The sequence below is a fragment of the Pipra filicauda genome, unplaced genomic scaffold (genome assembly GCF_003945595.2).
Source record: "Pipra filicauda isolate LSUMZ 115617 unplaced genomic scaffold, ASM394559v2 scaffold200_size1382263_pilon, whole genome shotgun sequence".
Lineage (NCBI taxonomy): Eukaryota > Metazoa > Chordata > Aves > Passeriformes > Pipridae > Pipra > Pipra filicauda.
In genome coordinates, this window is record NW_024104311.1 from 652,452 (window position 1) to 676,241 (window position 23,790).

The window sequence follows — 23,790 nt, forward strand, 5'->3', positions numbered from 1 at the left end:
AGCATTAACCAGCTAGATAGGCAGGATGGTTCACAGGAGTTTATGCTGCATTGACTTTTTGAAATCAATACAATTGTCACAAAAAAAGCATCAGGAGTGCAGAGGGCAGTTTGCCTTCTCGTGCTGTACTTCGTTCACTGCCTCCTACAGTTGTCTTTGGTGAGCATTTTCAGCAAGTCAAATTCTGGGAAACATTTTGGACAGGAAAAGAATAAAAAACCCTCCTATGTGCAGGAATGAAATTCAGTGGAAATGTCCTGAAGGAATATCCCCATCACTAAGCACAGAATAGAAGCTTATGAAGGATTCAAGCAGAATTTGTTGATGTGACTTATGTAAAGCGGCAAATCATAAAGTATTAAGATGAAAGTCTGACTGGGACAACAGTATTCTTTTAAACTTTGTGAGCTTTTCAGCCATCACAATTATTTTTAACTAACAGGTTGCCAAGCAGTGAAAAGAGGAAGCATACCATTTTGTGCTGGAACAGATGTTCCCATTCATCATGACCTCTCATCTATCTTACATTTGTACATAGTCAGCATGAGTCCGGAATTTATTTTTTGTAGGTGAGAAGTAACTAAACAGACCTAATTGATTTTACTTCCTTAAGAGAGAGGAGTTTCCCATTCCCAGAGAACCACTTGCAATTCTTTGTGGGAGGGGCTACAGACTTATATAATCTCCAGGCAGCGCTACTGAGAGCTTAGAGTGAGTTATAGTGTGCACAAGGTAAGTTTTTTTGATTTTTGGCAAGCATAGGGAATTATTATATTTGAAATGAAGTCAGTGAATGGGTTTTACAGATTGTTTGTACTTTCTTTACTAACGTGAAGATTTTATGCATGAAACGTTAAAATATTAGTCAGCTGCTTCCTAAGTGCACAGAATTAAGAAAAAGAAATGTAGATCTCAGAAGTATGGAGTATTTCCTTATACGTCCTTCTTCCTATTGTAGAGAAGCTGATATGTTATTTAAAAGGGGAACATGGTGGGGTTTTAGCCATTTCTCCATTGCTGCTGCTAATGCTTTAGCTTTATTGTTGAGACAGTGTTAATAACCGTGAGAGTGGTGTAAACCAGGGGCTGTCTGCATGTTTGCTGCTGCTGTGCTCACGTGGTTGTGAATGGGGCAGATGGTGATCTGCCTAGAAATTGTTGCTGCTTTACATTCCAGCACAGTTGGAATTGCACCAAACAGGCATTGCCCTTTGGCTCTGTCTGTGGTAAAGGCAGATCTGAGGTTATCAGAGACAAAATTAATTTCTATGTCTTTGGAGGCTTGTCTAAAGAAATTACCGGAGCAGAGAGTGTTGTAAAAGAGATTGAATGCTCACAAGAGGGAAAAATATTCCTTCCTTCCTGTTTATAATGGAGCATAATGGCTACTGGTGAAAGCACAGCAATTGCTGAGTTAATATTGTGTATCTGATTAAACAGTAAACTGTATGCTGAGATAATGCCAAAGTAAACAGGAAGTACAGTCTTCTTTTTGCACAGAGCAGAACACTTTGGATGCAAATGGTTTTGGTTTGCTTGTTCTCTGAAGTGGGCCAATGGCTCTTGGTACAGAGTTCTGCTTAACAAACCTGCATTTTTAAGGCAAGGTGATACAATGCAGTCTCTCAATGTACTCTAACCTCTACCTCCTTTAGTAAGTCCAAAGTCTTGAACCATAAATCATTGGTTTCAAACAGGACAACTTTGAGAGCCAATGAGAGACTCAAACCCAGCATTCTGAATCTTTATTTGGCTAAACTTACTTTTTCATTCCAAATAGGAAGAAACTATCAGGCACGTGGAAACATGTCTGGGAAACCCAAGCTGCACTACTTCAATGGACGAGGCCGAATGGAACAAATACGGTGGTTGCTGGCAGCAGCCGGGGTTGAGGTTTGTCTCTGTTTTCTTATACCAAGAGCATGTGACAAATATGTACTTTTAACGTTCCCTATGAAAAATGTGACTGACTGACCTGCAGCTTCAAGGTCTGCATTTAGTGCATTGCTGACCAAGTGTGCTGGTTTAAGAGTTAACCAGCAGGGGAAATGAACTCAACTCAAAGGAGAGATTATAAGTCAGAATAACAATTTACTAAAATAATACAGTAAGTACAATCATACAAACAAACAATTGGTCTTAACCCACAAAACCCAAATGTATAACCCAGTACCCTGGGGCATGAACAACGTGGTGTTCCTTGGGCCCCGCTTGAGTCCAAAGTAAAGGGAGAGGGGAAGAACCTGCTGGTGGGAGAGCTGTTGCAGTCTGGTCAAAAGTGGTGATTGGAGTCCAGTATAGGGTGGTGGTCCAAGTCTGTTTGAGAGCGATGAGCCGCAGTCCTTCTCTGGATCCCACAGAGTGGTTCATTGATAACAGTTTCTGGGAAATGGCATGGAAGGCTATAGAATACACAGTTTTGGGTTACACCCATACCCTGATGAACTGGTCTCAGTTGTCCTAACTAGGACATTATCCACCCCTTATTCTATGCCATCCATGTCATGCCCAAATTAACCCCCTTTAAAAAAACTATATCCCTTTAAAACTATATACATCTATATATATATACATATATATACAATGAAACATTACAGACCATTCTCACTCAGAATTAGGTTCCCTTGTGGTACACAACGTGTCTCCCCATCTTTTTGCATTACCCACCAGGTGGAACCAGGTCCCTGAGCAAAAACAATCCCTCGGATGGGTTTGCCTTTGCTTGAGGTGGGACTAATCCAAACAGTCTTCCCTAACATTCCTCTCATATGTACCACAGGGACCTTATCTCCATCTACAGTATGCAAAAGTTCTGACTGGGCAGGGCCAGCTCGATTGATGGAGCCTCGGGTGTTGACCAACCAGGTGGCCTTTGCTAAATGTATCTTCCAGTGTTTGAGAGTCTCCCCACACAGTGCCTTCAGGGTGGTTTTCAGCAGTCCGTTGCACCGCTCAACTTTTCCAGCAGCTGGTGCATGGTAGGGGATATGATACACCCACTCAATGCCGTGCTCTTTGGCCCAGGTGTCTACGAGGACATTCTTGAAATGGGTCCCATTATCAGACTCAATTCTCTCTGGGGTGCCGTGTCGCCACAGGACTTGTTTTTCAAGGCCCAGGATGGTATTCCGGGCAGTGGCATGAGGCACGGGGTATGTCTCCAACCATCCAGTACTTCCTTCTACCATGGTCAGTACGTAGTGCTTGCCTTGGCGGGTTTTGGGGAGCGTGATATAGTCAACTTGCCAGGCTTCCCCATACCTGTACTTTGACCACCGTCCACCATACCATAGAGGCTTCACCCGCTTGGCCTGCTTGATGGCAGCACACGTCTCGCAGTCATGGATGACCTGTGAGACAATGTCCTTGGTTAAGTCCACCCCTCGGTCACGAGCCCATCTGTATGTTGCATCTCTCCCCTGGTGACCAGAGGCGTCATGGGCCCATCGAGCCAGAAATAATTCTCCTTTGTGCTGCCAATCCAGATCTACCTGAGAGACTTTAATCCTGGCAGCTCGGTCCGCCTGCTCGTTGTTACGATGCTCCTCATTAGCCCGTTTCTTGCCTACATGAGCGTCTACGTGACGGACCTTCACACTCAGCTTCTCTACCCGGCCAGCAATGTCCTGCCACATCTCCGCCGCCCAGATGGGTTTCCCTTGGCGCTGCCAGTTGGCCTTTTTCTATCGCTCCAGCCATCCCCACAGAGCATTGGCCACCATCCATGAGTCAGTATAGAGATAGAGTCTTGGCCACTTCTCTCGTTCAGCTATATCCAAAGCCAACTGAACGGCTTTAAGCTCTGCAAACTGACTTGACCCACCTTGTCCTTTGGTCGCTTCTGCAACTCGCCGTGTGGGACTCCATACAGCTGCCTTCCATTTTCGGTTTGTCCCTACAATGCGGCAGGAGCCATCCGTGAAGAGCACATATCGCCTTTCATCTGCTGGTAGCGTGTCATATGGTGGGGCCTCCTCAGCCCGTGTCACCTTCTCCTCCTCTTCTTCAGAGGATAGTCCGAAACTCTCACCTTCGGGCCAATTGGTGATAATTTCCAGAATCCCAGGGCGATTAGGGTTCCCTATCCGGGTTCGCTGCGTGATCAGAGCGATCCACTTACTCCACGTGGCATCGGTGGCGTGATGTGTGGAAGGAACTCTTCCCTTGAACATCCAGCCCAGCACTGGTAGTCGGGGTGCCAGGAGGAGCTGCGCTTCGGTGCCGATTACTTCTGAGGCAGCTCGAACTCCTTCATAGGCAGCCAGGATCTCTTTCTCAGTTGGTGTATAGCTGGCTTCAGATCCTTTGTATCCCCTCTCCCTGGTCTTAAAGAGAGCATCAAAACAGGCAAATAATACCCCATCTGTGGAAATATGAACAGGCTCAAATACAACATCCATGTGAATGCATCAAACAACATGGTGATCAGGGAGTTTCTATATCCAAATAGACAAATGCTTAAAGTGAAATTGTGATTCTGACTTCTCTCTCTCTGCCCCACGTTGGGCGCCAAAAATGTGCTGGTTTAAGAGTTAACCAGCAGGGGAAATGAACTCAACTCAAAGGAGAGATTATAAGTCAGAATAACAATTTACTAAAATAATACAGTAAGTACAATCATACAAACAAACAATTGGTCTTAACCCACAAAACCCAAATGTATAACCCAGTACCCTGGGGCATGAACAACGTGGTGTTCCTTGGGCCCCGCTTGAGTCCAAAGTAAAGGGAGAGGGGAGGAACCTGCTGGTGGGAGAGCTGTTGCAGTCTAGTCAAAAGTGGTGATTGGAGTCCAGTATAGGGTGGTGGTCCAAGTCTGTTTGAGAGCGATGAGCCGCAGTCCTTCTCTGGATCCCACAGAGTGGTTCATTGATAACAGTTTCTGGGAAATGGCATGGAAGGCTATAGAATACACAGTTTTGGGTTACACCCATACCCTGATGAACCTGATGAACCTGATGAACCCTAGTCAGTTGTCCTAACTAGGACACCAAGCCAACAACAACCATGCGCTTACCCTAAGCAGGGGCAGGTTCCAGTCTCACTTCCACGTGTCTCGTGCCAGGCCTACTGGTAGCACCACAAATGCCTATCCCCTGTAGCTAGTGAAAGAAAAAATTAAAACCACAGCAGCAGAACGTGACTTCTTACCTTCTGATCCCAGGGGTCGAGCACTTCCAGTTCTGAAGACCTTCAGTTAAATTTCAGTGTTCAAAATAGCAAAAGACTAAGTTTGCTACTACAACGTAGCTTACCCCAGAAGGTACATTCGATTATAAATCAAAGTTTTCTTTTTTGCCACTAAGACTTTCTGATATTGAAGCAGAGAGGAGTGTGGGCATCTGTGCGTTTTTGTGAGCTGTGAGGTTTTTGTCATGGTGAAGGCCAATGCACCAGAAAACTTTCAAATATTGTTTATTTTTTAAAAACTAAAATGCCCCAAACACAACTCCTTGTGCCTTCATTGTCTAAATGAAGAAGAAGCTAAACCATGGAACAACAACTGATCTTTTCTTCTCTATTTCTTGCAGTTTGAAGAATCTTTTCTGGAAAAAAAGGATGATCTGACAAAGCTACAGAAGGGTAAGAAACCTTCACTATTTAATAATAACACTAACAATGATAATGATAACAACAATAGCAATAATAATAATAAAAATAATTTGTCTGAGAACACCTAAGAAGTCTTAGTCTCTTAAAAAGAAAATCTCGACTTGATCTTGTATGATATATCACAGACACACACTGCAGTGTGTTAGGTGGCCTCATCCACCCAGTTGCTTCAATCTTCACTGAATCACAGAAGGGCTGAGGTCAGAAGGCACCTCTTGAGATCATCTATGCCACCTCCCCTTTTCAAGCAACACCACCTACAGGCCATTTGCCCAGTCCATGTCCAGCTGAGTTCTAAGTATCTCCAAGGATGGAGGCTCTCTGGCAGCCTGTGCCAATGCACAGTAACTTCCCACAGTGAAAGAGCCTTTCTGTAAGTTCAGTTTGATTCAGTTTGTGTCCATTGCCTCCTGTCCTATCACAATAGAGGTTTTTGTCATCACATCATCTTCAAATTCATTAGCTTTTTAGGTTGCCTATGCCGTTGTTGTTTTATAATCCATATGAAAACAGAGTTCCAGATCTCTGAGTTTAACCTGTAGCTCTGATGCATTCCTGCTTCCCAAGGCAACTACTGATCTTCTAGCTTCAGCTTTCATCTCTGTTAACATGATATTCACATTTCCTCCAAATCATATTACATGTCTGGGCTCTTCCCTTGGCCTTTGAAAAATGGCTGAGCGAGGGTTCGCATGTGCAGTCCTGCTCTCCTTCATGAATAATGACTTGACCCTCCTGCTTCCTGCTGCCTTTCAAAAAGTATTTTGAGACACAAGCATAAATGTAAATACGCCCTGAATAGCAGAGAGTTTCTCTGCATGATCGCCTTCATCATCATGGCTAGGTTTCGCGAACGAAGATTTAGAAAGGCTCTATCCACGTTTGTTACAGGCACGCTGGTGACTTATGAGGCCAATACGAGATAGACATATCTGATTGCAAAAGGCACAGCAGAAAGACTCCTTAGGTGGTGCATTCAGCAGTATACGATTCTTTCTGCGTTGTCTTTTCTCCTCAAGAGTGATCCTGCGTCCGTTCTCAAAGGAAACGGCAACGTTGAAGATGGTGTATCTCCAGGCCTCCCGGTTTGAGGCCAGAGTAGACCAGTTATGATGATCAATGTGGCCGAGGCTGAGATGTTGTTTCAGGGAGTCCTTGTATCTTCTCTTTGGGGCTCCTCTCATGCGGCAGCCGGTGGCAAGTTCACCGGAAAGCAAGATCTTAGGGAAGCGGTGACCTTTCATCCTTGAGACGTGCCCTGCCCAGCGCAGCTGTGTTCTCAGCAACATGGCCTCAATACTTGTGACAGCTGCTTGTTCTAGAACAGATGTATAGGTCACATAATCTGACCAGTGGATGTTTAGGATTGTACGGAGACAGCATTGATGGAAAGCATGATCGCCTTACAGACGATCTTTGGATGCAAAGACAGACATAGCTGATCAGTTATCTGATCTGAAATAGTATTCCACAAAGCAAAACTTCTCCCTCGCTCCTCTGATCTGGTGATCTCTTTCTGGAGGTATTTTTACTTCTTCCTTGCTAGGTCAAGGCTTCTGCAGACTCACATCAAGTGATACTTGGGTCTTGCAGGAATCTCATGGAACTCCCCTGTGATTCCCCACTTCATGCCTGTACAGATGAGATGCCATTGTGCAAAGTCAGCATAGAAGTCACAAAGATATTGTATGCTTTTCTATTTGCATTATATGCTGAAAAGTCCTTAAATTGTCCAGATTTTCATAATACTTACCAACGCATGACAGAAACTGCTGGATCGCATCCTTCAGTCCTTCTCATCTGTATTAATCTCCACGAAAATCATCTGAGTTAGGGCCATGCCGCACATGTCTTTTTCAGGGCATGAAAACTAAAAGTTCAGCATTTGGGTGCTTGCTCAAATCTGAAGGATCTTCAAGAAGTTGATTGCTGTAATATTAAGTTAGTCACATGTCGCTGAGAAATGGTTGTTTCATGGTAAGCATTTTCCCTCCCTTCTTGTAGGAATGAGGAAGATTGCCACCAAAAGAGTTGTCAAGCATGGGAACAGGCTTGCCAGGGAAGTGGTTGAGTGTGTAAATGTGGCACCTGGGGACATGGTTTAGTTGTGGAGTTTGGCAGTGTTAGGTTTACAGTTGGACTCGATCTTAAGGGTCTTTTCCAGCCTAAATGATTCAGTGATTCTAAATAAAAGATAATATGTGTGGTTACTTTGCCTGACCCCCCCAATGGTTCTCATTCAGAGACTGAGTGTCACCTTGTCTTATCTCCTTTTCCCTAGATGGATCCCTGCTCTTTCAGCAAGTGCCAATGGTGGAGATTGATGGCATGAAGATGGTGCAGACCAGAGCCATTGCCAATTACATAGCAACAAAGTACAACCTCTACGGGAAGGACCTGAAGGAGAGAGCCCTGTACTGTAACAGTACCACGTTTTCTTGTTAGACCGCAGTTCATGCTACATCTCTGTGTAACACAGGAATATCCCAGCTCACAGCTAAATTCAGGGTGATAGAGCAGTGCTTCATGCAGCACGTGTTGACTGTGACTGCAGGTGATGTCTAGGGCAGTGATATCCAGCTTGATTGGATGGGCAGCATGGTGCAAGGCTGCTCATGAATCATCAATCCAAGGTCAAGACAGTTATCAGAAGAAAGCAGTCAGGAGTGCAGACTGTCTTACTCTTGCTCCTCTTCAGTTTTTTCTGCAGAATGTCACAGCAGGCATTTTCAGCACGTCAGACTCAGGGACATGTGTTTGATGGGAACAAAAAACCTCCTCCTTCTAATAGCCAGGAATTAGAGTAGAATTAGCATTAGTAACTGGTTATTTAACAACAGGACTCTTAGGGCACATGGTTTGACCGGAGGTCTTTTTAAATGCTTCAAATTAATAAGTACTGGTAAACAAATGTCAAGATATTTGTTAGGAATTGTATAGACCCACTGTTTAACTTACTAGGTCTGATTGGATTTTTAACACAAGTTTGGATGACACACCTATTTTGTTCTCAGGTTCAGAAAAAACATAGTACAGAGAAGTATCACCCCTAGTGAGAAGTGGAAGGGGGACAGTGTTTAGGTTTGGGTTAGGCACTTTGCATTTGTCTTTCACCCAGGCGCCTCCTCTATCCCTTAATGCAACTGCATTCTGGAGGGAACTACTCCAAGCTATAGATGTGAGATAGAAAAGGTGGAGATTTCCTACGACCCTCAGCGGGGTTAATGCCAGTAGCTATTGTGGCATTCAGACCTACTGTGTTTGACTTGACCAACTGGATCTATTCCTTTCAGAATCGACATGTATGTGGAAGGAATATTCGATCTGAATGAGTTATTCATGAACTATGAAATCCAACCAGCAGATAAGAAGGAGCAACATTTTGCTAATATGATGGACAAGGCCACAAACAGATACTTCCCAGCCTTTGAGAAGGTATGTGGCAAAGATGTTGTAGCTTCATCGATACTGTTCTCCTGAAACTCCATCCTGAATCTGCACCAACAATTTTTATTGAGGAAAACACTTAGAGATACTGCTCTGGTTTTGATGGGGCTGGGATGAGGATGGAGACAGGACACTACAGAGGGGACAGAAGGCACTACAGATCTGGGAGATGTGCAAAGCTGCAAAAACCCAGGACATGCTGAGCTTTACAAAGGTCCATGTTTCAGTCTGTATGTTGTTTCATACAAAAGAAACTATTGCATCAGCTTTTACGTAAAGTTTCCTCGTGAAGTGCAGATGCCCCTCTACCATACAATCTATGTAAAAGCATTACAGCTCCTTCTGTATCTCATGAAGCTTAGCATTCAATGCAGCAGCATCGACTACTTAAGCTACAGAAGTGAAGAAAAGAGGAGTACAGCTGAGCTGACAGAAAGAAACACAGAAAAGAAGGGACTGATTAATCATGCCTAGGAAGATCAGAGCATTTGTTTGTACTACAGGTGTTTGTACTGCATTTCCTTCTTTCAAGGACAACTCTGTGCAATGTATGACCTTGCGTTGAAGATATCATATTAAGTAACAGATAAAAAAAATCATCTGGTTCTGTGTTTTTAGGTTTTGAAAGACCATGGACAAGACTTTCTTGTTGGCAACCAGTTAAGCAGGGCAGATGTGCAGTTACTTGACATCATTTTAATGGCAGAAGAGTTCAAACCTGGTATACTTGCCAAATTTCCTCTCTTGCAGGTAAATGAATGGAGAGTTTTAATGGGCAATGCATTGGAAAGGACCACTGATTTAAACTGGCTGAAAAACAGGGGAGAGTGGGAGGGTGAGGAGAGAAGTGACATACAAAATAACCAAATCTGCTAAGTACTTTTAGCTGGCCTCAAATACTGATGGTTATTGCCAGCTTCTGTCTTTGCAGCCACAAAAGCATAATAGAGGGAACCATGTAGTTTCTTCTGCAGCATCAACACATAATGTTGCTTTTAGAGCATGGATAACATCAAAATGTCTGACAGTTACAATGCTTCTTAAGCACAGTGCGGTTTTGGTTTTGTTTTGTAGAGTTTTAAAACAAGAATATGCAATATCCCCACAATAAAGAAATTCCTGCAGCCTGGCAGCCAGAGGAAACCACCAACACCAGAAGAAGATATACCCAAAGTGATGGAAATTTTCTTCTGAGCAGCAGCCTATAGCCACAGAAACTCTCTTTTCATTGTGTTTGCTGATAGTGGCAAAGGGAAATGAATGAAAACAGTGAAAAGGTTGTTGATCTCTCTTTCCTTAGCTACAGCACTGGTTTGAGCCTACTGTCAACACTTCCTAGGGGAATCTATATGACCATACCAGAAAATGGAAGAGTGCACTGATTAGGGAGTGTACTGGACAACATAAGATATCTTAACTGACTAAAGAGAATACCTGAAATAAAGTCTTACTATTGACACTCAAACCCAGGTTGTTAATTGACTTCTTGATGCTACTTATATACCTAAGGGCTCTCTGGTTCTGGCATTCCTAAGAATTGCTGGAAAATGATGAGAGTTTAGCCCAAACAGTAGGTGATGTACCTGTTTGGGGAAATGCCAGGAAAAGCATGCAGGTTCCGGTTAGATGGGGATTACTGCTTAAGATTCAGCTTTCCTCTGAGTTTAACTTGTACTTAAGTTGTTCATTATAATCACATAAATCAAGTTCTGCTACTGAGGGGTTAGCAAGTCAGTTGAACACATAACTATGCATCTTGGTCTCAGGAAAGCTGTCCCTGCCCATGGCAGGAGGGTCAAAACTAGATGATCTTTAAAGTGCCTTCCAACCCAAACCATACTATGATTCCATGATATTGTTTAAACACTAAATAAACCCAGGATGTAAAGGAAAGAGCAAGTGCCCTAGGAACAAGTAATGCTCTAGTGCTGGCAGTTTTAAGCTGGGCAAACTCAGGGCACTACAACTCCTGCTAACACCAACAGTTTCTTCACAAGCAATGTCGTGCATCTGGAACCTGTCCTTATCATCAAAAAGGGAAAAAACCCAGCGTTTTTCTGCAGCAAAGCATGTATGAAACAGAGTTGTTGCACGAGTGCTTTCCCTCCCTCCTCCCTGAGGCTTTCAGACAGCACTTGCAGCTGCTGAGCATTGTCAGACACTCAAGCCAGAAACTTGGGTCATGGTTGCCGACTCTGTGAGCTGGGCAGTTCCAGGATCCTGAGCACAGACCTCCTTGGGCCACGCAGAGCCAGAGCCCCCAGCACACCAACCACCTGGCAACCTGCTCATGGGGCTGCAGCCCCGGCCTCTCCCCAGTCATGACATCCCTGCGACCCCACTGCTGCCTTGGGAGCCTCCAAGCCTGTCCCCTGCCTCCTCTTGCCCCGGCCATGTCCCTGAGGTGCAGCCACCTCTGAGACAGCCCAGTGGAAATGCTGGCCAGAAAAAATTGGATTTGTTACCTGTTATGCAACTGGCCAATAATTATGCACTTGAGAGAGACATGGATTATTTATTTCAGAGCTCTGCAAGCCTGGGTGCTTGCTGGTATTCCACAAAGCAAGTACACCCACTATCAAAAATTTTTACTCTTTATATATTTTTGCAAACAAAGGCATTAATGTTCCTTGGCTACAGGTGACACGGTTCTCTTATTATTATATCTTCTACTGGTTAATGATTCCCTCGCTTCTCTTGCTTATTAGTTTAGATGTCCAGTCTTTCTCTTCTTTTAGGTGGGTGGGTTTCTTGGCTCAGCAGCCCCTGAGTTGATAGTCGCGATCTCCCCCTGCCACAATTACCTTTCACCCAGTTGGAGCTGATTCATCATAGTTGCTGAGTTGTCTTAATTAGTTTCTTCCTTATCTTGGCAGTTCTTGCCAAATGTCCTTGTGGCCCAGAAATTCTGCATTCTTTGTGTCCACTAGCAGTGGAACATCCTTCTTTCCAACCTTTGTTAACACCCCCCCGCCCGCCAGTTCTGAGATCATTGAAACCTGTTGAGCCCTAAACCTTAACAAGGCAATTCTACTGATAATAATTTTTCTTTCACTTAGAGCTGGCTTCTTAGCTGCCATCTGTTTCACGCATTAAATCTCCTTTCCTCTTGGTTAGGCTTGAAAGTGGACAAAGATCAAACATCAGAGAACATCCTTTCTTAGGAAAATTTTTACGTATTCCACATTTTGCAACAGAAACAGCCGCTCCACAAGACTCCAGGGACAAGGCCGAGATGGCTTTTCCGTCAGCCCTGGTCGTAGGGCTTAGGGATGGAGTTTGACAGCGGGAAAGCGCATCAGCTGCGGCCGCCACGTCCGCAAATTGCGGGGCGGGCAGTGGGCACAGCTCGGGCGCGGAGGGGGCCAAGGGGAGGAGCGGCCGCCTCCTCCCGGGGGCTGGGCGGGCAGTGTCGCGGTGCTGGCCGGGCGGAGAGGGCGGTGTGGCGGCGGAGCGGCCCGAGCGCACGGTACTGAGGCGGCGGGCGGGGGCCCGGCGGGGGCCGTTGTGAATGTTGCCGGGATTAGGGGCCCTGCCGGGAGGGCAAAGGGAAGGTGCGCGACGGACGGGTGAGCACTTGAGAAACGTGCTTGAGTGTCCGGCCGTGCTGCTCCGGGGGGTTTGTCCAGGGATTATTCCCCAGCGTCTCTCCTGCAGCACTGAGCTCCGACGGGCGGGTGGGTGTGCATAGAGGGTGTTCGTGTTCGCGCCTGAGTAGGTTCAGCAGGTATCCTAAAGAGGACCTGCTCACTGGAGTCCAGGTTTTGCAATATCTGGGGGTAATTTGCCTTTCATCTCGTCCAGACACTCCTCCTGGCTGGGGCGGTGGAAGGAACGCATTTTGAATCCAGGCTTGGCCTGAATCCCAGTGGAAACCACACGCCGGTGAGCAGTTACACTTTTAAGATGGTCCGGAGGCCGAGCCGGGCTCGATGCAGCATTGTGTGTAAGGTCGTTCTGCTGGAACAGCCCTGTGCCGGCTGAGTTTCAGGAACATTGCTGAGAGAACTACTTTGGGGTCCATATCCAATTAGGGAGAAAATTTAAGATTTTGCAGCAGATTATGGACGTACTGTTAAATTCACTTACTTGTTTCTCACTGGAAGGCCAGTGCCTGAATTGATATGGACAAAATAGCATGATTTTTTTTTTAATACAGTGATCACAGCAGTAGCAGCACCTGCCTGGCTGAGGTCCAAGGAAGGTCTAATTCTAAACATCAGGAAAATTTGTGATTAATTTTCAGGTCCATTATTGCTATTCAAGAAATGTAATTTACCAATTTTGATAGTCTTTCATGACTTACTATTTTACAAAGGAATATTCACTACAGACCCATAACTAGGTCACCAAAATAACTTGCAATCCTATGTATGTGTTCAGCCTAAACCCCAAATTCAGACCTTAGGCAGTGCATTTCCAAGAAGATAAAAGGTTTTTCTTACTCGAACAAAAAGACTCAACCCTTGGCCAATCCCCAAAAGAAACTGTGATGAAGAAATATGGGTGATGTTGATACCTGAAATTTTTTTCACTGACACTGGTTTTACTCTTCAGCTTTCCCAGCTGTGTTGAGCAGAGCACTGGGCTGAAAGTGGCAAGCAGGGCTCTGGCTGGGCTGAATTTTATCAGCTCCACATCTGCTTTGGGGAGAGGTCAGGGAAATTTGCTCTTTCTGCTAATGCTAGCCTGCCTTATAGTGTGTTTCCCAGGCTTGATCCCACATGCTGGAGATTAGAATGCTTGTCCAGTCTGTGAAGGTCCAAGTGCAGTTCTTAAGTATTTTTGAAATATGGAAGACTGAGAGCTCTCTTACTTGCTATACCATAATTCACACACGTACAGGAACTAGAAATGGAGCATAAGTTGTGGTCTTCTGTGGGTAGGGCTGGTAAGGGAGCTGTGGCAAGTCACTTCTCTGAATGCCTTATTGCTGTTCAGATGTCAGGAATCTAGCTAGACATCCAGCAGTTCTAGACTAGATGCCAAATCCAGTCAAGCCATAATCAAGTCCTTATTATCAATTGTATATTTTTGTATTAGGAGAATTTTGTTACAAGAGACTGAGGTGTCTGGGGATATAGACATTGCCAGGGCTAGGTGGGAACTGAGCATTGGTTTTGAAGACCTGTAGTTTGGACAGGGGCACCACATTTCTCCTGTGAGTCCAGTCCCTGTTTGCTATAGGGCCTGAAGATGCCACTCAACACAAAGGACTTCAGTGGAGAGGGGGATGTGGTCTCCTCTCTCTCTGTTGTGCTGTTTGTTTGTGCCTCTTTATTGACGCCTTTGGGATCATGGCCAAAATTTCCACTTTGTGGCTCAGTTATGTATTGTGAAGTCTATGCAAAAATAAATAAGCCTGCCTGTAAATAGATAAAACCTTGTCTTAACAATGAAGCATTCTGTTAGTCTGTGACTCTCTCTTCTTACAAAATCTGCCTCATTCATCTGGGACCCATTAGTGATAAGAATACAGTGATAGCATTGTTTCCAGCACCGGGCAAGCTCACATCAGCTGCTGATGTCATACTATGGCATGTGACTGCACATGTTGGGGAAATTTGAAAGGACAAAGTGTTTTATCCCATTGCCATCATCTGGTGGGCTGATTTCAGCCCCCTGCTGCTGGGGGCATTGCCCAGGCCTTATCTGCCCAGCAGAGGTCCCAGTCCCATTTGTTTGGTTTTGATTTTCAAGTTTAGTTTTCAGGGCAAATGGGATATAAATCCCTGTTACAGTTTAACTGTAATAGAACTAGCTAAATAGAGAAGTGAGCAGGCCCGGTGAAATACATTGCTTTTAAAAGCTCATATTTGTAAAGACACAGAAACACGGGGCTCTGAATTGTCCTGTGAGAGAGGTGAAACCTGATGTTGCTGCGTTGGTGTTCTTTGGAAGCAATTAATTTGACGTACATTTTCAAGTTCGATATGACATGGGTGCTGTCACAAAACCCAACACCTACTAAAGATCATCACCGCAAGGTTAAAAATGTGTTTATTCAGGAATATCCTACAGTTCTGCTTTCGTTGTAAAACTCTAATGAGCTGTAAAAACTACATTATTATTTTTGAAGATATGTATATGGTTTAGTAGATGCTTGTTATAGTCTGTCATGATGTGATTTTGAATTGCTCATATTCTGGTAGTGTGTACTTTTTCTTTTAGTCCATTAATCCACAGAAAACATAGTTGCATCAAGCCCAAGTATCTAGGCCTTGGTTGTTCTACTTTCACATTCATTCGACTGTTTTAAGTAACCTGGAGTGGAACATTTTAAATGCTAATTTAAAACATTTTTCCTGTAAAATCTTCATCTTGAATTTATTAGGAAACAAGAACTCTGAAATCATGGCAGGGAAACCCAAGCTGCACTACACCAAGGGAAGGGGGAAGATGGAGTCAATCCGATGGCTGTTAGCAGCAGCTGGGGTTGAGGTTTGTACCTTTTTTTTATAAAGTGATCAGATTAATCTGTGATTAAAATAGGTATTCTCTGGAAATGTTTCCTAATTGCATCTGTGCTTAGGGATATGCACAACATTGCATATTGTGATGCAGAATGCTTAGATTCAGTGATACACTCTCATGCTGTACTTCATGTATGCCTTGAGCAATAGTTGTGCAGTAAAAGGATTTTAACATACAAAGAGAATTAATAGGTGTCATTTTTGAAACATACTTTGAGATCTTAAATTGTTGCTACAGACAAAACTGTGTATCTCTGACTTTTTCTCAATGCTCATAAATTCCCTGTATCTCATGATTCTTCTCCACTGAAAGACCATGCATGCCACATGAAAACTTTAGAACATTTTCTCCAAACAAAGTGCTTTTCATTCTTTGTGTCAGGATCTGAGTAGAATAAATCAGCAGATCTGCTCTAAAGGCAGCAGTAGGGGATTTATCTAGATTAACATCAGGTAAAGACCATCCTAAGGCATCTTAATTTCTACATTAAGTTTTTGTTTAAGTATGGTTCTTTGAAACGATTTATATTCCATTAGAAATAAAAAGCTTTTTTAACTCACTTGTCAGTGTTGCTGACAGAGAAGCTGCACAGCATGAGTGCTGAGAAGACAAAGATCTTGTCCTCATTGAAATATCCTCACTTACAAAAAAAGTCAGGGAGGGAAAGAGGGAGATAAATGCTGTGTAACAGAGGCATGCATAACTTACAAAAAAATTCTCAATATTTCATGCTTTTAAGTGAATGATTTGGTAGCTGTTAACAGTTCATGCAGGCAAGTAGACTGGTCTTTATGTTGGGGAAGCTTTATTTGGAGCATAATGCAGTGTACAATACTGTAGTGTTGGGGACACTATAGTCCATTATTTGCTGGAGCAGAGATGAAGAATGGGAGTAGGGGATCTGTTGAGGAAACTTTCCTGTCTGACCATCCAGGAGCCACTCCAGCAGTCCTTAAAATAATTTAATCATGGTGCAACAACAGAATAACAGCTTGAGCTGATGCCTTCAAAGAGGGACCCCAAACAAAGGAAACCCATGGCTTTTATACTCTCACAGTCTAAGAGTTCAAAAGCCTGGGGTCACCTGCTCCTGCTGTGTCTCAGCTGGCTGATGCCATAGTTCCCTGCGCCTTTTCTTACACAAAAGGTTGGCAGTTCATGGTCTCTTGCCTCCACTTCCACCACCCAGAGCTCACCCTGCAGCTCATACTGCAGCTGCTCACCTATCTACCTGCACTGAATGTATTCCTCAACAGGGTCAACACAATGAGAGAAGTATAGAGAATAATGTGGAGAGGTGGAGTCTGATGTCCAGACTTCCTTCCACTTCTCTATTGCCTTTGGAGTGACACAGTGTTGTTTTCTATTGATGCTTTTCAGTTTGAGGAACAATTCATAGAAACAAAAGAAGACCTAGAAAAATTACGCAATGGTGAGTCTGTAAACTGTACCCTAAACATAAATTCACACCTACATAATACAAGGACAACAGGTGATATTTCTGTAAAACCTTTATAGAATCAGCCAGGTTGGAAAAGACCTCTGAGATCATGAAGTCCAACCCTTGATCCAACACTGCTGTGGTTACTAGACCATGGCACTAAGTGCCACATCCAGTTTCATCTTAAAAACCTCCAGGGATGGTGAATCCATCACCTCTCTGGGCAGCCCCTTCCAATGCCTGATTACCCTCTCTGTAAAGAATTTCTTCCTAATATCTCACCTAAACCTCCCCTGGCACAGCTTAAGACCATGCCCTCTTGTCTTACTGATAGTTGCCTTCTGGGCCACCTGGGCACACTGCTGGCTCATGTTCAGCTTCCTGTCAATCCAAACTCCCAGGTCCCTTTCTGCCTGGCTGCTTTCCAGTCACTCTGCCCCCAGCCTGTAGCGCTGCATGGGGTTGTTGTGCCCAAAGTGCAGGACCCGGCACTTGGCCTTGTTGAACCTCATCCCGTTGGAATCAGCCCAACTCTCCAGTCTGTCCAGGTCCCTCTGCAGAGCCCTCCTGCCTTCCAGCAGAGCAACACTCCCCCGCAACTTAGTGTCATCAGCAAATTTGCTAATGGTGGACTCGATCCCCTCATCTAAATCATCAGTAAAGAATTAAACAGAACTGGGCCCAACACTGATCCTCCCCCGAAAAAAACTGAGTGTAAATCCGGAGGGTAAGCTTCTATAGACTAAAACTAGTCCTCAAAGCACTCCTAAATTTTAGCAGAGATTAAATTTTTGCAGTGAAAGAATTTTTGCATCACAGTTGCTAAGGAGGAAGGACGAGCATTAGTATCCCTAATCATAGAATCCTAGCATCAATCCAATCATAGCTGGAAGGGATCCACAAGGATCACTGAGTCCAACCAGGATGGCAGTGTTAGTATTTGTTACAGGAGGTAGAGGTAAACCTGAATTAGCTCCCATGCTGGAAGCACAAGTATTTGCAGGAAAAACAGTGGTATATCTCACCACCACTAGCTCTTGTGGTGGTGAGAGTGTGGTGTTTCAGGTTATGCAAGGCTACTTTGAGACAGAGATGTCTTTGAGGAACAGTCCCATCACATGCAATTTATAGTCGTGGCGCTGCAAAAATAAATCTGGCTTCTGTGATGCCTCCAAATAGCAGAAGCTGAGAGGAAAATAAGTAACTGTAAAATTTTTCAGAGACTATTAAGACAATAAAGAATTCTTTACAGGCATATAATACCAAGTATAAATACTGCTTCAATATGATGTGACCTGTAAAGAAGACCTGCTTCCTTATGGATGCACTCATCCCTCAGATTTAATAATGTCTTGGTCTGTTATCAGGTCTCTTCCTTAGTTTCAGTGTAGTGCTTCAGCAGTCTGAGTGGTTCTTTTTCTTCCCTAGATGGAGTTCTGCTGTTTCAGCAAGTGCCCATGGTGGAGATCGATGGGATGAGGATGGTGCAGACCAGAGCCATCCTCAGCTACATAGCAGCAAAGTACAACCTCTATGGAAAAGACTTGAAGGAGAGAGCCTGGTAGGGTAGCAATGCATACTGTGCTCACTAACACTCTTCCACGATTTTTAATATTTACCAAAAAAAATGTTGCTGTGAAATATCTGCATGTCACGTGCATATACATCTGCCAGGGCTTTGGCTCCTCAGACCCATGGATTGGGTGATTGGACTTTGTGATTGATAAATTATTAACTTTCAGCATTCTGAGAAAATTAGGGCTACCTTCAGACTCATTTGATTTCACAGATGAGAACTGCATTAAGTTCCTGGAGGAGAGTAATACAATAATAAAGGCTAAGTATGCCTTTTTTTGTCTTTAAATGGGAAAACAGAAGGAAAAAATTACAGCTGCCTGTAAAAAATGAAGTGTTGTTAAGTGTTCTAATTTTCTTTCTTCAACATGTAAAGAATCTTTCACAGCTGGTTTAAAAAAAGATATGTGGCTATAGATATAATGCTACCAAAAGTTAAACCAATATTTCCCCATATTACTTTACTATGTAAGCCTTACTCTGTAAGCTTTTGTAAGAATGGCTACTTTCCATTCTCATACTTAAAGGGTTAATACAAAAGAAAAAAAATCCTTATTTGCTTTTTCTTAAATAATTAAATAAACCTACCAATGTAGGTTTAAAAGTAAAAGTAAAGTCCTTAACCTAACAGACTGTCACTTACTATAGAGGCTTTTATTTTGCAACTCCAGAGACTGTGGGGATTATTACAGACTCGCAATTGGTAGCCAGCATCCTTTCATGATTAGACCTCAAAATTATTTTTCTTTCCTAGCGTGGTTTGCATATGTGGTGTTTTCTCCCACAGCATAACCTAATATATTGTCAATGGAAAACAGCATGAACTCCACTTTAAATACATTAGTTACAGCCTTTTTATTTATACATTGCTTATTGCAGACACTGTGAGCCTGCTTATAAAATGTGTGTTTTGAAAAAACACTTTTTTCAAGTGGAAGAACAAGAAAATAAACCAGTGTCTTATGTTACATTCACTGATTTTACTCAGTGATCACTTCAGCATTGTATTTCAGGAAAATAACCAAAATGGAATGTTCGAATTATAAATATGAAACAAAAATATTTGTTTCAGGATTGATATGTATGTGGAAGGAACTACAGACCTGATGGGAATGATCATGTATCTCCCTTTTCAACCAGCTGATACAAAAGAAAAGAATCTTGCCTTAATCATTGAACGAGCTACAACCAGGTACTTTCCTGTTTATGAAAAGGTAAGTGATAAATCACCAGTAGTTTACAAAGATGTAAAGTGGTTCCCCCTTCCAGCCCACTTCCCTCTCCTCACACATATACTTTTCAGAAGGCAAGTGACAGTACAACTCTGGAAATGTATGATGGAGCCAGTATTCAGCAATGTGAAAAGAGAGCCACAAAATAATTTTTTTGTGGTTTCAGCACTGAGTCTCTTTGCTGTCTTCTTTAAGACTCCTCAAAGAACAGATCCTTCTTTTTAAAGCTAGCATAGTGGATGATGGCTTCTTAGCATTTTGCATAAATGCGCCATTTAAATACTTGTGCCAGCCTTCAGAACTTATTGCCTGAAAGTGTATTAGGTTATCACAGAATCCTTAAAGTTGGAAAAGACCTTTAAGATCATCAAGTCCAGCCATCAGCCCAGCACCACCACCATGTCCTCAAGTGCCATATTCACATGTTTCTTGATCACTTCCAGGGATGGTGAGTCCACCACTTCCCTAGCAGTCTGTTCCAGGGATTTACAACCCTTTGCATTAAAAAGAAATTACCTAAGATCTAATACAAACCTCCCATGGCACAACTTGACTCCATTTTCTCTTGTCCTGTTACTTGTTACCTGGAAAAATAGGCCGACCCCACCTCACTACAACCTCCTTTCAGGGAGTTGTAGAGTGATGTCTCCTCTCAGTCTCCTTTTTATTCTTGTTGTTTGAAGTTAAATATAATTGTCCTTTACAGTTAAGGATCTAATTCTATGACCTTTCCTAAATCCATTGCCTAAATGTATTGTACTGAGAGACTATGACTGTATTTCTCTGAATTGCTCTTTGGGCATCCTTAAGTGGGCACAAAAAGGCTCTGCAAACAGGATGTATCTAGCTTAAAAAGCATAAAGCAATTATTTACTGGCTAGCATGCGCTAAAGAGTTAGTCTCTAATGAGCTGTGAGGGAAGGCATTGGTATGCTTGCCACCCCCATAGAGCACATGAAGAGTCTTGGCTAGGGAAGAGTTGGTCAGGAGGGGATGGATTGTTCTTTGCTTCTCCCTGGAACATTGCCATTTTATACCAGCTTGCTGTTTGTTCTGTTGTTTCATTTCTCCTGTAAGGATATTTTAATTTTTTTGTGTTACCATTTTTCTGTTTGATCCTCATCTCCTGACTCTACTTCTGTTTGTAGCTTTACCTTTTGTGCATTGTATGGTTGTACTGTACAGACTTTCTCACAGCACTTTTTCAGAGCATAGTGGTCTCCTTGGAAGTCTGTGCCAAGGGTACAAAGCTGTGCTGTTTCCAAGCTGAGTTGGGTTTCCAGCTTGAATTCTTGGTTACCAGGCAGCTGAAGTCCATTCAGAAAAATACAGGACTTCATGCAATTTCATGTCCCTCTTTATCAGAGCCTTAAATTGCACAGGTAAAGCCCACAGAGGCTGCCCTGTAAAATAATGATGTAAATGACATAATCCAGCACTTCTGTAATCAGAGTTCATGTATATCCACTGCCATACCAAGGGAGGGCTGTGCTGAGAGAGATTGATTGCACACATTATTCTTTCAAAGATTTGAAGTCTGATAAGTATTCAAGTTATTAAAAAATAAAAAAGGAAATGTACACACCGACATTCTCTAAACCTGTGCCTAGGTTGCATAAACTACTGCTGTGATATGTTTTAGTGTGTATGCTCCCTGGAGGGGAGTCTTTAAAATAATCCATGTTCTCTTACGGTAAAGACACAGCTAAAACTCTTCTGTGATTTTAGCCTAGTTAGAATGGTTAGTAATTTTGTTTCTGTACCAGTTATTTAAATGTCCATTGATTCAGCTTACCAGGGTTTGCAGTCTGACAGAAAACATCCCTAGCTGTAAGTGCTCACTTTAAGCACTTAGCACCCAGATAGAGCAGCAAAAAGCAATATAAAGCCCTGCAGGCAATCTGGTTCTGATGCTCTGTTTGGGAGTTTCCATACAGTTTTGATAAAAAAGCTGTGGTGGACTTTGTTGGAACAGTGTAGGAAATAACTACATGAAGGTATCAGCTTTGCCTCTGCCAGGAATTACTGCCTCTGTTGTAAAATTGGCAGATGGGACTGGAGAAGGACTTGGCTTCCAAAGTCAGACTGAGGTGTTAGTTTTACTGCACATTTGTTACTTGTTTAAGTGTAGCATTAGCGTAGCTTAGGCACAGACACATGTCCCTCCCTTGGTTCTGCTATGAGGGTGATAGTCTTTAGGAAAAAGGTAGGCTGCAGAGCTGGTAACTGCTCTGAAACTGTTCTGCAACATTCACCAAAACTTGTCTACTACAGTTGTTTGTAGCTTTGGCAGGCTGTGATTCTTCCATCAGCAGTTTGCCACAAAAGAATCCTTCTTACAGGATGAAGGGTGGAAAGGCCGTGTTCCTTCATTCTGAATGTATTTCAAACTATAATCAGCAATCTCAAATTTTGCTGAAACATCTGCTGAAAATCCATTTGACCATTTTCTTAAAAAATTCTAGGTGTACTACTTCTTTCAATTACTTCAGTCCTGTTTCTTTTCCATGATTAAGTCTTCATTGGGGTACTGGACTTGATATACAGCTACTTGGTGCAGTAGGTTAGAATGAGAGATAGGGCCACACATGCTGCTGAAACATGAGTTCTCATTTAATTTTTTATATAAAGAATATCTATCACTTTCTAACTTCATAGGTTCTTGAATGGCTTTTCCCTGCTGTGTGTTTTTGTAGATATCTGCCTGTAATGAAATATCTAGATAAAATTGTTACATCCTATATGACTTTTTGAATTTTTCTTTATTTGTTCATATTTTATAGGCCTTAAAAGATCATGGACAGGATTATCTTGTTGGCAACAAATTAAGCTGGGCAGACATCCATCTGCTGGAAGCCATTTTAATGACAGAAGAATGTAAGCCTGATATACTGTCTGCATTTCCTCTGCTACAGGTTAGTAATCATCTGATCTCAATATGGAACGTAACATAGAAATATCACTGACCAGTCTTAAAAGTTATTTGATATTTACATCTTTTGAGCCATTGTACTGATGGTTCTCTGGTCTATTTCTGCTGACTACAAAAACCTGAACTCACTTGCACTGCCTTGCCCCCAGAGCTGCTGGGGCCTTACCTTTCTCCAGCTTTACTTTTCCCAGCTGTTCTCAGCTGGCAGGAATTCGCTTACTGATGCTACCAGTTTGGTCCTTTAACTGCTACTTTCATGTCTTCAAACACAGCAGCGAGCATCAGGAAGGGAAGTCTGCAGCCTGGTGTGTGTACAGTTCCTGTCCTTTTCTTTTTGCTAGCAAAATTGTATTTTGAAGAAATCATACAAAAAGAGCAGTTAAGTTTCTTATGTCATGACTTCTGTGGTACTTTGCACTGAAATATTCCTGTCCTTGCCTCTTTCCCACCCTCTCCCAAATATATCTGCTGTGGGTTTTTTGCTTTTTATTATTTTCTTCCACTTTTTACTAGATGAATCTTAACTCTTTAATTTCTCCCATCCCTATCTGGGAAACGAAGGGAAACTTTATAGCATCAGCATCACAGATCAGAAGAGGCTACTACCTTTCTCTGTTTAGTAGTGTATCTGACAAAGAAAAATCTAAGTCACTTGATTATTAAGCTATAAAGGATGGAGTTATAATTTCATTACACTCATTGGCTTTACTGCTGCTTCTTACAGGCTTTTAAAGGAAGAATCAGCAACATTCCAACAATCAAAAAATTCTTGCAGCCTGGCAGCCAGAGGAAGCCACCAACAGATGAGAAGTTTGTTGCTGTTGTGAGGAAAATATTCAATATCTAATCTGCTGAAGATAGCACAACTATAGTATGTTACCAGAGCTGTGCCTTGTAAGTGTAAATTGCATACCTGTGCTCCGTAGCTTGCATCACGTAGTTAGTGTTGAAAAAGAATACACTTTTAAATTAGAGTAAAAGACTAATTTGGACCTGTTGAGTGCAGAAAATGGTATTTCATTGAGCAGTTACATGAAATAAAATATACTGATACTTTGTGTGTGTTCAATTATGGT

The 23,790-nt window shown here is 42.8% G+C and overlaps 2 protein-coding genes across 2 annotated transcripts; both read left to right on the forward strand.

Moving 5' to 3' along the window:
• The first annotated feature begins 483 nt into the window (after positions 1-483).
• LOC113984987 (glutathione S-transferase-like) lies at positions 484-10,525 on the forward strand. The gene is made up of 7 exons (XM_027715485.2): positions 484-732; positions 1,781-1,893; positions 5,532-5,583; positions 7,895-8,027; positions 8,907-9,048; positions 9,679-9,810; positions 10,135-10,525. Exons 2-7 carry the CDS (start codon positions 1,807-1,809, stop codon positions 10,252-10,254), a joined length of 666 nt encoding a protein of 221 aa, XP_027571286.1. The 5' UTR covers positions 484-732; positions 1,781-1,806; the 3' UTR covers positions 10,255-10,525.
• A 1,927-nt stretch (positions 10,526-12,452) lies between these two features.
• On the forward strand, positions 12,453-23,772 carry LOC113984985 (glutathione S-transferase). The gene is made up of 8 exons (XM_027715481.2): positions 12,453-12,529; positions 12,865-12,945; positions 15,395-15,501; positions 16,915-16,966; positions 18,404-18,536; positions 19,623-19,764; positions 22,566-22,697; positions 23,439-23,772. The coding sequence occupies exons 3-8, from the start codon at positions 15,415-15,417 to the stop codon at positions 23,559-23,561; spliced, it is 669 nt and encodes a 222-aa protein (XP_027571282.1). The 5' UTR covers positions 12,453-12,529; positions 12,865-12,945; positions 15,395-15,414; the 3' UTR covers positions 23,562-23,772.
• Positions 23,773-23,790: the final 18 nt, after the last annotated feature.

Coding starts and splice junctions, on each gene's coding strand:
- LOC113984987 (XM_027715485.2), top strand. CDS start 1,807: ATGTCTGGGAAACCCAAGCTGCACTACTTCAATGGACGAGGCCGAATG. Junction 5,584..7,894: donor TCTGACAAAGCTACAGAAGG/GTAAGAAACCTT, acceptor CCTTTTCCCTAG/ATGGATCCCTGCTCTTTCAG. Junction 9,811..10,134: donor CCAAATTTCCTCTCTTGCAG/GTAAATGAATGG, acceptor TTTGTTTTGTAG/AGTTTTAAAACAAGAATATG.
- LOC113984985 (XM_027715481.2), top strand. CDS start 15,415: ATGGCAGGGAAACCCAAGCTGCACTACACCAAGGGAAGGGGGAAGATG. Junction 18,537..19,622: donor GACTTGAAGGAGAGAGCCTG/GTAGGGTAGCAA, acceptor TATTTGTTTCAG/GATTGATATGTATGTGGAAG. Junction 19,765..22,565: donor ACTTTCCTGTTTATGAAAAG/GTAAGTGATAAA, acceptor CATATTTTATAG/GCCTTAAAAGATCATGGACA.